Consider the following 12,146-nt stretch of genomic DNA (forward strand, 5'->3'; position numbering starts at 1 on the left):
GCTAGAAGTGCCAATTGCAAATAGCAAGTCTTGGTTTCACAGCTCTATCCACCTTGATATTCAACTAAGCACAACTTTCAAAGAAACACCGTCTTACATCAAGGTTTGCTTCATCAAGATTATTCTACTTCACCCAAGTAATCGTCGATTTCGGCAGGGGTCAATACTCTGCAACAAAATTAACCACCTATTAAGTCACCCATTTAAATTAGCCAAATATGTAAGGATGATTTGAAGTAGCTTGTGCATAATTGTCACGTCTAAGTTCTACAGGAACAATTTTTTTTACTTTTTCTTTTCCCCCTAAAAACTCCTAAAAGTTCAGATCGTCCAATCCAACAAAATCAGCTCAGTTTTCTCAGTAACGAAAATCACAAGCAAGGTTCATGTAATATAGTGCTTGAGGAAAGCAAACCAGAAAGTCAATAAAAAATTCAAGCTACATAAGAAGCTAGGCACACAAATTATGATGTTTTGCAGAAAGAGATTTCCACCTGAACTTTTTGTCGGACCCAATTATGCCAATTTCAATGTTCTTTCCCGAGATCTGTCCCTCAAATCTGTAAAATACCCATGAAAATTAACAGTTTCAGACTATACAAAGGTCTTTAAAACAATAGGTTCCAGGATACAATACAATAAACATGAAAAGCAAACAAGATGACTACCAATTCTTAAATTTTTAATACTATTTAAGTGAAACGCCTATTAGGATTAGCCTTAATATTGTAGCATCTAAATCAAATCATGGATATTAATTTATTTACCTCCTCCAAAACCATAACTCTGAAACAAAAGTGAACAATCAAACAGTACAAAATTTATTTCGGCCTCCTAGTAGACAGATAGTTAATGATTTTATCTAGTGCATAAACTTGAAAGGACATGACCTTACCCTTCCTTCAGTGTCAATATTGCCGTATGGACTGCATCATCAAGTTCCATGTCATCTGTATACCTGCAAGTGGAGAATGAAATTAACCACTGAAATGATGTGGGAAAAAAGAATAACTCATATGAACAACAAACAAAGAAACAAAACCAAACGCATATCTTTCGGGGCAGAGAAGAATGCTACCGCAAACTCACATAGATTAGTCATCCAATAGAATAGACAGACATAGCATATACTTCTAAAGTAAAATTTCAAAGTATGTATTGGGAAAGCATCAATTTATCTATTCTGAGTCCTCAAGTTTGCCAAGTCAACTTTTGATTAGCAACTAATTGATGTCTGCATATTTAAAGCAACTGCACGCTCCACTTAGGTGATAGTAGAGAATCTTAACAGCTATAAGTTATTATGTCATTTTGAATTTTAATACATAAAGATCCTTGCCAGTGTCAGCTTTAACAAATTCAACACCTGCACATCCCGTTATACTTTCTGATGCTATGGATACGTGTAGGAGCTATTCCTCTTAATGAGGAAATAACAAGAAATAAACTTGGAGATAATAGATTTAATTAACAAATTAACTGCAAAAGAAAAATGTATTTCATCCTGTCAAGCACTCAAGGTTTTAGAGATATGCAAGCCCAAATTACAGATATTAATGCAGACATCATGACTTTTGTGCTTAAAATAATTAAAGATATTTCCTACATTCATTAAAGTATAACATAAACCAGGTGCTTTCATCAAGGTATAGTATATGGAATGTTGTAAATCAAAATGCGAAGTTTCAAAGATATAAGATAATCCTTTGCACATCAAGCATGACATAAACTGAGATAATACACTCACTCTCGTTATCTACAGGAAGGAGAGTGGCCACACATAATGAGCACAGGAGATATATATACAAAAATAACACATTGAACACCACATATTTTGCATTTATAACTTTCGTTAATGTTAAACCATACCTCTTCTCAAGAAAAGTCTTCGCATTAGAAACATTTTTTCCCATAGCAGAAGCTTTCCAAGAAAAGTAAGAACCAGATGGATCCACCTACAGTACAAAAGCAAATTGCACCAAAGCCCAAATTTCAGCTCTCCTAAATCCAAACTAGTGAATTTTCAAAATTCCAAGTACAAGAACAAAGATCCCAACACAAACCTATCGTGCACACAAATATGCAAAAGCATAGACAGACAATTGATTGTTTAAGATAACCCACTAAAATTTAAACTGCATAAATATCAATAACTTCTTCCTATAAATCAAAAACAAAATCAGTTCATGCAAAAGCAAGATAATGTTACACTGTATCGAATTATATGCTCTTTTCTTTTCTATTTTTAATAGATAACTAAAGTAAAGGACCACATGGATTACATTATTATCTTCAGAAACTGCATACGTCATTGTTGTTTCATATCGAACTGTGAGACAACACAATGTGATCAAGATAGTAGGTGATATTCATCTACCAGGGTTTACAAAGCAACAATAAAAAAGTGAAACTCAAAAGGCAGATAAGCATACCTGATACAATTGTGGTCCGTTATCATCAAATCCAGCAACTAGTAGGGACACTCCAAATGGCCTAACACCACTATTATAGTGTTTTGGAACATAAAGGGTGAAAGCAATAAAACAGCAGTGATGCATCTCGTGTCCCTTCTTTTGGAAATCTCATCCCTCTATTTTGGAAGTATAGAACTTATGTAAGAAGTCTTCAAATGAATAAAGAAATTTAAGATTTTGCCTTTGCCCCTCTCAAGTTGATAAATTACATGCTTACAGTAGTTAGAAATGTCTAGTAAGGGCATCGTAAAGTAGATAAATTAAAGGGGAGAAAAAACAGTTAGAAGCAGCTTTGAGATTCGAGAACTAATTAACATTAGAGGGATCGACCTCCTAACACATCAAAGTTAAAGAGGGTTATAGAAACTTATCATGAAAACATCATATCTCTCTTGAGTAGGGTGGGCAGGGATGACTATATGCAGAAAATAAACTTCCAATCGTATGAGTAGAATGGTAGCAGCTAAAACATATCTGAGAGCTTACAGAGAAATTTATTACCCTGACTGAGTGAATTCCTGCATAACAGCAGCAACTTCCCTTACAAGCTGTGTGACAGGGATTGGTTCCTGCAATTTCCATTATATTTAGTATACAGAAGATCCATAATAGAATACCAAAAACATACAAGACAGACAAAAACTAAGTAGAATACCAAAAACATACAAGACAGACAAAAACTACGGCAAAAATTAAGTGCATAATTCTAATTTTAATATACTTAATAACATATAATGAAGTAAACAAAACTTTCCAGAAAGGGGGACAAACAGTGAGGAACATCTAATTCTAATCTATGTGTAACAACCAACATTCACAGAAAAAACAGTTACAGATCATATCATAATCATAATTATATATAAATTGTAACTCTAGATGATTCATGTTATAATAAATGAAAAGTATTACAATCATATATAGACTTTATCATTTATTTTTCAATTCAGCGCAGCTTTTCATCATAATACACTTTATATTGCCTTTCAGTACAATATGCTGAAAGATACTGAGCAGACAGAGGTATGTAATTTAAATTAATCCATTGGCATATTGTACTGACAGAAAATACAGAAAATAATCAATCTAGAATGAATTACAGTACAATATAATGCACATGCTTTACACGGGAAAGTATGAGATATTCAAAAGGTAAAATTCTTTTAAAACCCATAACTCCAAAATGAAACTGGCAATATTATATCTGAATCTGATTTATCAAGCATATAGAACTCAAGCAAGATTCGAGAAACAAATGATATTAGAAAGGGAAAGGTAGATATACTATACTTTATATAATCGGTGATATTGCTCTGCCTGTTTCCTGCTTTTCCTAACCAAGACTCGAAAATCAGGACCCATGCCACTGAACAACAAGAATAAAACTTAGATCAGATGAGATACTAACAGACTAGTTAAGGATAAATGACCACTTCCATTTACAAAAAACTCAAACGCAATAAAAAAGAAAAGAAGAAGAAAAAGTCAGGCTAAGAGCCAGTAAATCTCTTTATCGTAATTCACTTAATTCCTGTAGCAGAAATCCATAATCAATTTACCACATGCTTGATTACTGCATGCTTTTTATTACACATGAATAATATAGGCAGCAGTTTGCCAATGAACAAAACAGAATAATTGATTCAGATATACGTAGTAGTTTATCGAGTTTGCAATAAGTTTTAACCATTAAGCATGCTATGTCTTGTTTCTATTCTATGCATACTATGTGCTCTAAGTTTGCCAATGATTATTCTATTCTATGGAAGAGAAGAGATTTTCCCCTACAATAATTGCATCTATTCCCTAAAGCATAACCTTGCCCTCAATCTTTATCATTTATATTTCAAGGTCATTTTAGACTTAAGTGGCCTCTAATGGTTGACAAGACATCAGATAATCATAATTAATGATATCATAAAAATGATTTAATGTAGAAATATTTGACTACATAGAAAGAACAAACCTATATACAACCCCTATATTTGGTGTTAATAACTGAATCTTCTGAACCTGCAATGAAATAAAACAAAGAACTAAGATCAAGTTTCAAATAAGGATGCAACATAAACAAATTAACTTCACACTAATTAGTAAATTGACTAAACAGAAATGCAAGAAAGATAAACTTCATCCTTGGGAATTAATTGACTAAAATAGACAATTGCTTTAGCAACAGTCACACTCTTGCATGTTTCCTTGAAATTCAAAATATACTTAAATTATTCACTTAGCAAATAATATTTGAAGTTAGAGAATAGTAAAACTAAAAATATGTTAACGTCATACTTACAAGCACTGGCTACCAAGTGGGAATTCTAACAAATAACAAGCTTACCGATGCTTCATCAACCAATATAGATGGCAGTTTCTTCTCTGTTGCGATGACTACGCCATTTGCAGCTGCAAGAGTGAAACATAAAGTTACAAATTACAAAAACCACATCACAGAGCAGTTATATTATATGATCGGAATCACCTTCAAGACAAAATGGCCCAATGAATTAGAGATAAATACAGATTGAAATAATGGATTGCAATATGACACATCCAAGAAATTCAAAAATAAAATAGACAAGATTAAATGTTAGTTCTAGCGTACTCATTCCACAAATTTCTACATTTCAAAAAGAACACTTTTGCCAAAACCACTTACATGATCTCATAAAGAACAGGAAACGTTTTTACAACAGATGATCATCATATAATAAAAACACTATATAAACATCTGCCTTCTGCTCATCTAATACATCACCATCATATAACTAGAAAGCATACTCTTAAGAGTACTCTTCTTTTTAAGCGTGGCTCTTATAATAACCCTAACACCAAAATGAGTAAGAACTCCATACAATTGAGTCACTGATTTCTTTCCTAAGCCACTATATACCGTCTTTCAAGTTGTATTGTTTTAATATTGTTGCATCAAATTTCGGTAATTTGAAACTGCAGATTTTTTAGCATCCTACCTTACACCTAACAGGACAAGTCAAATACACTCAGCTCCCACTATCCCAGTAGTCATCCACCAAATTATTACTATTTTATTTGCAATAATTAAATTATAAACAGAACCAGCATTGAGCATCTAAAAGAGCTTGAAACAGATCCAATGCCATATATAGCGAAATTACCTTTAATTCCCAAAGATGTCTGTCCAGAACCAACCGCCGTGAGAGCATGTTCAATCTGAACCAGCTTCCCAGAAGGGCTGTTTTTATTTAACACGAAATCTCAAGCACAATAAGCTCAAACGTTGAGACATAAAATCACTCCCACTGTAACTATAGACCCAATAAATAAATAAAAAAATAAAGGAAGAAAAAGTCAGCAATGAACATACCTAAATGTGGTGAGAGAGAATGAGTACTGACTATCCCCCATAGGTAAAACCTACAAGAACCTGCGTATATACAAACGCACAATTTTCCTTACAAGAGTTACAAAATCCTAAGCCTTAGATCAACGAATAGTTGGGTGTGGGGAAAAAAAAAGTGTACAGAAGTTAATGGAAAAATGAGAGTGTATAAACAAAGAACAGAATAAAATAAATGAGAAATAGAGAATTAGAAGTGGTATTGCCTCTTGGAAGCGATGATTCTGAGAGAAAGGCGTATGAGAATATGAATGAGATCGCGAAAGAGGGATGAGAAATTGAATTGTGAGTTCCTTTGTGAGGTTTTCGTGGTAAAAGAGAAAACCCTTCCCAGTGAGACTGAAGTGTCCCCCAAGCCACCCTATGCTTCTGGGGGCTGCGGCCCAAGAGCTAAGCCCATGTAACACAGGGTTTTTTTCCTCAACAAATACGAGAAGCGAACAGGTTGTCAATATTTTTCATAATAAAACGCTAACCCATGTTACAACCCAAAACAAAAAAGAAAAAACAAAAGAACACCAACCCGTGCTACCCTCATCAGTGGTCACTCTCACTCCTCATAATACCAGGCACCAGCCCCAGCCGGCTAGCCCTCCACTAGTCCACTCCCTCATTGCAGACTGCCTAGACAACTTGTTCGCCGCCCTGTCGGTAGTCCGCCCTTGTTCCGTGTGCTCGCAGCTGATCTCCTCTGCTCGCCGCTCCTGTTTCCGCTCGTGTTAACTTCCTAGTCCACCTCTGTGCCTCTGCTCGTGCTTCTCTGTGGCCGCTGGTGAGTTCTTTTTCTTTTTTATGTAATCAGTTTGGTTAATTAGTTGATGTAGGCATTTAGTTGAACAGACTATAAAATTAGAATTCCGAAAATGCCCTTAACCTAGTGTTAAACCTCAACACCACCACGTCACGCTCTCCCTGCTCCGTTCTGCTTCCTCCTCTGTCCTCCGCGTCGTCAGTAGCCTCTCCGCCATGCCCATCGTTGTTTTCGTGCATCACAATGCTCTGCTACTGATATTGGTTCGGCTGATGTTTCGCTTTGTGATACTATAAACTTGGAGTTATTTTATTAGTTCGAGTTTAGTTGGATTTCTTATCGTCTGTTAAAACTTAGTTATACTTGTTAGTGTATGTAAACTTTTATCAAACACTGTTTTCCCGGTAGTAACGTGAGTAATGCTACCTTGTAGGAATGATGACATAGGAAGGATCAATGGCAGCGTGAATATATAGCGATATAGCACTATGTATCTGTTTGTTAATTTGCTTCTTAGAAATTGGGACCTTTTAATCACTTACAGTTTAATATTTCAATAACTCTTTTGCTTTCTTATTGCATTGAAGAATTACTACTCAATTGCTGTCGTGGAATATTATACATATATTGGTTCAATTGTAGTCTAGTGTTTCTTGATTGACACTGGATTTGTTTAATATTCTGAATTGAACCCTTGTATCAGTATGGGTCTGCTACTAGTTCATTTTTATTCTTCTGGTGTGAATGTTAAAGTACATAATTTGTGAATGGTATAACGTATAATTTGTCGGTGTCTAAATCTTGATGAGTTAGCAAGATTATAGTACGAAGGCCTAATTTTAATGCGGAGTTTTATGCAAGGAAGTTGGTACTCAATTGGTCAATTTGATGAGTTAGAATGATGTTAACAAGAGCTGTTTTATGCTACGGGAAAAAAAAGAAAAAAAAAACTATTATTTGGTGGAATAGAATGTTTTCTTAATCAATGAAGTTATTTAACAGTGTTTGTTTATGTTAGTTGCAGTAGTGATGCTTTCATTTAACCTTGGAGAGGAGTGGGAAAGAAGAGGTCATGGATGAGGTTAATTTGGGAGTTTGGATTTTATTTCATGAATTAGGTTGGGACCAATTTAAGGAGGTTAATTTGGAGTGCCAAGTGAGCTCTTAACCACCCATGATGGCACACTGTTAATGGCAGTGAGATGGAAGAGCTATCAGGATTAACGTGATTCACGGTGAAAATTTTGGGTTCCAATTTGGTGCAAGTTTGTTTAGGGACAAACTTGATTCAAACAAAAAAATTTTTGGGAATAAATTGAGCATTTACGCAAATTGAAATACAAGGGAGTAAAACTGATAGATAGTTCTATAAATATTGAGAATAGATTATGGTTCTCGATTTCTCATCATTTGTAGCTTTTCATTGTGTAACAGCTAACTCTATTATTCATTCCTTCTTGTTTTGTCAATGACCTTTGATCGTGTGTTATCCAGATTCAAGTTGTAATAAGACGTTTTCCACTCTCAATCTGGTTTCATGAGTGCTCCTAACCATCAAATTCCATTGCAAAACAATGGCATGGGGATGCAGAACCAGCCTCAAATGGGTGCAGCCAACCAACTAAACCAAAACTTGATGCCACCCTATGTGTCAAACATGCAACCATCGATGAACACACACCAATTCATGAATGCTGCTAATCATCTCCTTCCATTGCAAAATAACCAGTTGCATATGTCTAATATGGGTATGAGTGTGCCTCTGCAGGGTCCATCCCATGCAGGATTTGGTCCCCAAAATGGTGTGAGCAATGCTGGTTACAATCCAATGTTTCAGGCTCAAGGACAAGTCATGCACAATGCAGCTCAAATCAATTTGTCTCAACTCCAGGGGCATATTCTAGCACAAAGTATTCTGAGCATGCTTCAGCAGCCTAATATGAATATGAATATACCTAATGGTCAATTTTCTTCTCAATTTCCTGTGCAAAATATGAATCAGCAGTTACCTATGCAAGTGCCGAATCCTTCTCAAGTTGGTCTGCATGGTATGCATCCTGGTTCTGGCCCCATGTTTGGCTTTCCAGGTCAAGTGCCTCAGGCCATGGTTTCTCAAAATCCAATGTTTTCTGCAACACTGCATACGGGTCTAGTGCAAGGAAATCAGGCCAGGCCACAGTTTGACCAGAATGAGAAAAGCCTGGTTCTACCAAATGGGAACACAAATGCCTTTGTCTCATCATCTTTTTCATCTATGCAGTTGCAGGGGAATAGTTCTGCATCACATGCACAAGTACTATTAAATCTATTATGCTTCTGCCTTCTCTTAGCTAAGCTGAGTTTGTTATTGTACTACTTTACTATTGTTGAGGTAGTTGGCTATTGTAATTTAAATTTGAATCCCGTAATTGGTGCAGACAAATGTGAATAGCAATACCAAAAGTAACGATCGAAATTCTAGCTGGAAAGGATCACAAAGCAAAAACTTCAAAAATAAACAAACTCGAGGGGGGTTTGAAGGAAGGTATGCTATTTTCTTCTCTCTTGTAATCCTTGGTACACTGGGTTTACAAATGATGGTTTAGATGGTTTTCCTGTGGTTCACTATTGTTTTCCAATTTGTGTAGATTCCAGAAGTGTAAGTTTCCTAAAGAACATAGGGACAAAGGTTTGAACATTTCTACCTTATCAAGAGGTAAACTTTTTCCCTCCCTGAAGTTAGAGACTAATGCTTGTAGCAAAAGCAGGGCCAAACAATGGAAGAATCGAACATCAGCAGAAACCAAAATTCAGTTTGAATTATAAGGAACAACAGCAGGAACCAAAAAGGTAGTTCTACTTGGCTTTCCAGCCCTTTCTTATTTGGTTTTAAGTGTATCTCTTGTTTGCAACTGCCTTACATTCAACTACTTTAAAATTGTGATTTGTTCATAAGAATCTGCATCAAGACCATTCAATGGCCTTCAAGTAGATATGTTCTTTGAAAGGTTTTAGACAATTTGAGTAGCAATGATGTAAGTGGGAAAGGTAGAACCATGATTTTACATCATTTTTACAAATTGGTTAGAATTTTGGGAATATAGTACCTAAACAAAAAATTTGTAACCAGCCTCAAACATTTGATGAGCACCTCAATAGTTTCTATGGTATAAAAGAGACTGTTATTAATTGACTTGGTAATTGATGATGTTCGATGGTTTAATTTGAGAAAAGAGGACGACATGCAAAACCAGACATATTCTTAAGGATATTTTACAACAGGGAAAAGTTGGTCCAACAGGAAGAAGTTTTGGAACCAACCAACTAACATCTAGCCAACTTCGTGCTTCTCTTTCCCCCTCTCCTTCTCTTAGTGGCTAAAAAAAATTGTGTTTGAATCTTTTGTTGACTGATTGTTGGCCTAAAATTGTTTGATTCCTTAGTTGGACCCTAAAATTAGTTTTTCTCTCCAACTAAATTATATTCTTTGTTTATCCAAAATAATAATAATAGTAATAATAAAATATAAGTTTGTGCCTATATCCTCTAAATCTAAAAATCTAAATTAGCAAGATATATAGACTAACATCTAAATCTTGTATGTCTAATCATTCGAGTCCATCTGAACAATGAGATCAAATGGAAATATGGAATCGCCAAATAATATCTGTATATAACTAAAAGGTCCCGTCCTTTTGCAAGGCTGTCACAGAATTTTTAAGATATTTGTTTTGTTCAAGTAAATGGGTTCTAACTATCCACATGAAGCATTTCTCACTTTTGCATTGTTTCAGAAATTAAGCTTGTTTTCTCCATACGATTTAAGCTGTTTGTTTTTGGTAATTATTGGTAAACTCTAATTTCATAACAGGTTCTTATGTACTGCGACAATTTTATAACCCTTAATTTTGTATGTGGTTACTGTTAATTACTTTATCTCCTAAATGGTTAGATCATTCTTTGTAACTTACACTGACCAAGAAATCCAACAATGGCGGGAAGCTCGGAGGAAGAATCATCCTTTCAACAACATCCAGAAGGTTTGAAACAAACGGTTCTATTTACTGCCCTGGATTCATCAAATTATCTGTCACAAGTAAAATAACTGAATTATTACATGCAGAAACAGAGTGATCATACGAGTAGCCCCAAGGTGGATAGGGTTGTCTTACAAAGAGAGGTATACTTGACATTTATTTAGCATACAATACCATCCAATATAATAATTTATATTGCTAAAATTAACATTATTCTTCAATTGAAATCCAAACTTTTTTTTCCCATCATAAATACAAGTGTAAACCAGTTGATTGGTTTGGAACCATATCTTTCATCTGATTCTGAGAATTGTGCATATTTGGCCTTTGCAGCTCAAGCAGGTTTTAGCTAAGCAAGCTGAGTTGGGAGTTGAAGTTGCTGAAATCCCATCCTACTATCTGAAAGATCGTCAAAATCAAGGTTCTCAGATTGAAGGAAAAGACACACTTACCAACAAAAAGAGGAAATTCCAGAACAAGTTCGACAGGAAACCCGACAGAAAAGGTCGGTTCTCCAAGAAACAGAAGTTTACAGACAAAGATTCCTTAGAACAACGACCTTCTATAACCAAGAAGAAGCCAACTTTATTGCAGAAACTCCTGAGTGCTGATATAAAGAAGGATAGGAGTCACCTGATTCAGGCTTTCAGGTTCATGGTAACAAATTCCTTCTTTAAATACTATCCAGATAAGCCACTGATATATCCATCAGTGGTTGTTAAAGAAACCGGGTCTGAAGGCAATGCGGGAGAGAAACATTTGCACGCTGGAAAAGATGTTCTTGACCATGATAACAAGAAAACGGTTAAAAAAATTGTAAATGACGACATTAATGATGTCCATTTCAGTGAAGAGGAAAAGAGTGATGATGATGATTATGAAAATCTGCAAAAAGAACCGTCTTCCTTGGTTCAAAGGCAACGTGATAATGGAATAGGCATTGAGAAATGTGACGAAGAAGAGGGAGAAATCATAGATTGAAATCCAATAGTTAGCCCCTCGTTTTCTTGAAGAGCGCTTTATATATATATATGTGGATGTGGATAAGTTATTTTGATTTTTTTTTCTTATTTTATCTCTTTTATTTTTACCTTCATATTATAATATACATCTATTATTATAGAATTTTGTAGCAGAGCGGGGCTTCTACTTACCTACTGGATTCGTTCGGAATTTCTGATTTGGAGATCTGATTTATAGAAGTCAAGTAACTAGTATTTATATTCAAAATATTAACGAATTATTTAATTTCCATTTATTTATTTTTTATTATTAGAGAACTTAAGGCATTATTTATTTTCATTATTAAAGAACTTAAGTCAAATATTTAATATTTTTTGTAAGATAAATGTCTTGTATTATGATCTTTTGATAGCAACTTTATAATTCAATAAATAATTACATAACTAGAGCAATTATGTATAGAATAAAAGAAGATTTTGATGTAAGATATTTTAGATTTTCTAATCGGCAAAAACAAAAATGATAAATTTCTTCTTATATTTTTAAAATTGACTAAATTTTTATAAACA

General features: G+C 34.6%; 2 protein-coding genes across 3 annotated transcripts; one reads left to right on the forward strand and one right to left on the reverse strand.

Annotated features, from left to right (window-relative positions):
• Positions 1-7: 7 nt before the first annotated feature.
• On the reverse strand, positions 8-6,219 carry LOC107458628 (proteasome subunit alpha type-2-A). Its single transcript, XM_016076843.3, has 12 exons — positions 6,054-6,219; positions 5,815-5,874; positions 5,606-5,682; positions 4,810-4,874; positions 4,438-4,484; positions 3,762-3,837; positions 2,976-3,043; positions 2,433-2,502; positions 1,870-1,955; positions 896-958; positions 495-560; positions 8-168 (listed from the first exon to the last, which is right to left on the reverse strand). The coding sequence occupies exons 2-12, from the start codon at positions 5,853-5,855 to the stop codon at positions 120-122; spliced, it is 708 nt and encodes a 235-aa protein (XP_015932329.1). The 5' UTR covers positions 5,856-5,874; positions 6,054-6,219; the 3' UTR covers positions 8-119.
• Positions 6,220-6,364: 145 nt separating this feature from the next.
• On the forward strand, positions 6,365-11,787 carry LOC107458627 (uncharacterized). Of its 2 annotated transcripts, none has more exons than XM_016076841.3 (8): positions 6,365-6,619; positions 8,093-8,891; positions 9,016-9,122; positions 9,226-9,266; positions 9,346-9,427; positions 10,530-10,617; positions 10,701-10,757; positions 10,948-11,787. In XM_016076841.3, the coding sequence occupies exons 2-8, from the start codon at positions 8,136-8,138 to the stop codon at positions 11,593-11,595; spliced, it is 1,779 nt and encodes a 592-aa protein (XP_015932327.1). In that variant the 5' UTR covers positions 6,365-6,619; positions 8,093-8,135; the 3' UTR covers positions 11,596-11,787. The 2 variants fall into 2 exon arrangements, with proteins under 2 accessions (XP_015932327.1, XP_052107806.1); XM_052251846.1 differs by lacking the exon at positions 6,365-6,619 and adding an exon at positions 7,392-7,833.
• Positions 11,788-12,146: the final 359 nt, after the last annotated feature.

Source organism: Arachis duranensis, chromosome 7 (genome assembly GCF_000817695.3).
Source record: "Arachis duranensis cultivar V14167 chromosome 7, aradu.V14167.gnm2.J7QH, whole genome shotgun sequence".
NCBI classification, from domain to species: Eukaryota; Viridiplantae; Streptophyta; class Magnoliopsida; order Fabales; family Fabaceae; genus Arachis; species Arachis duranensis.

Coding starts and splice junctions, on each gene's coding strand:
- LOC107458628 (XM_016076843.3), bottom strand. CDS start 5,855: ATGGGGGATAGTCAGTACTCATTCTCTCTCACCACATTTAG. Junction 4,875..5,605: donor GACATCTTTGGGAATTAAAG/GTAATTTCGCTA, acceptor TCACTCTTGCAG/CTGCAAATGGCGTAGTCATC. Junction 561..895: donor ATATTGACACTGAAGGAAGG/GTAAGGTCATGT, acceptor GGTATTTTACAG/ATTTGAGGGACAGATCTCGG.
- LOC107458627 (XM_016076841.3), top strand. CDS start 8,136: ATGAGTGCTCCTAACCATCAAATTCCATTGCAAAACAATGGCATGGGG. Junction 9,267..9,345: donor TAAAGAACATAGGGACAAAG/GTTTGAACATTT, acceptor TAGCAAAAGCAG/GGCCAAACAATGGAAGAATC. Junction 10,758..10,947: donor GGGTTGTCTTACAAAGAGAG/GTATACTTGACA, acceptor TGGCCTTTGCAG/CTCAAGCAGGTTTTAGCTAA.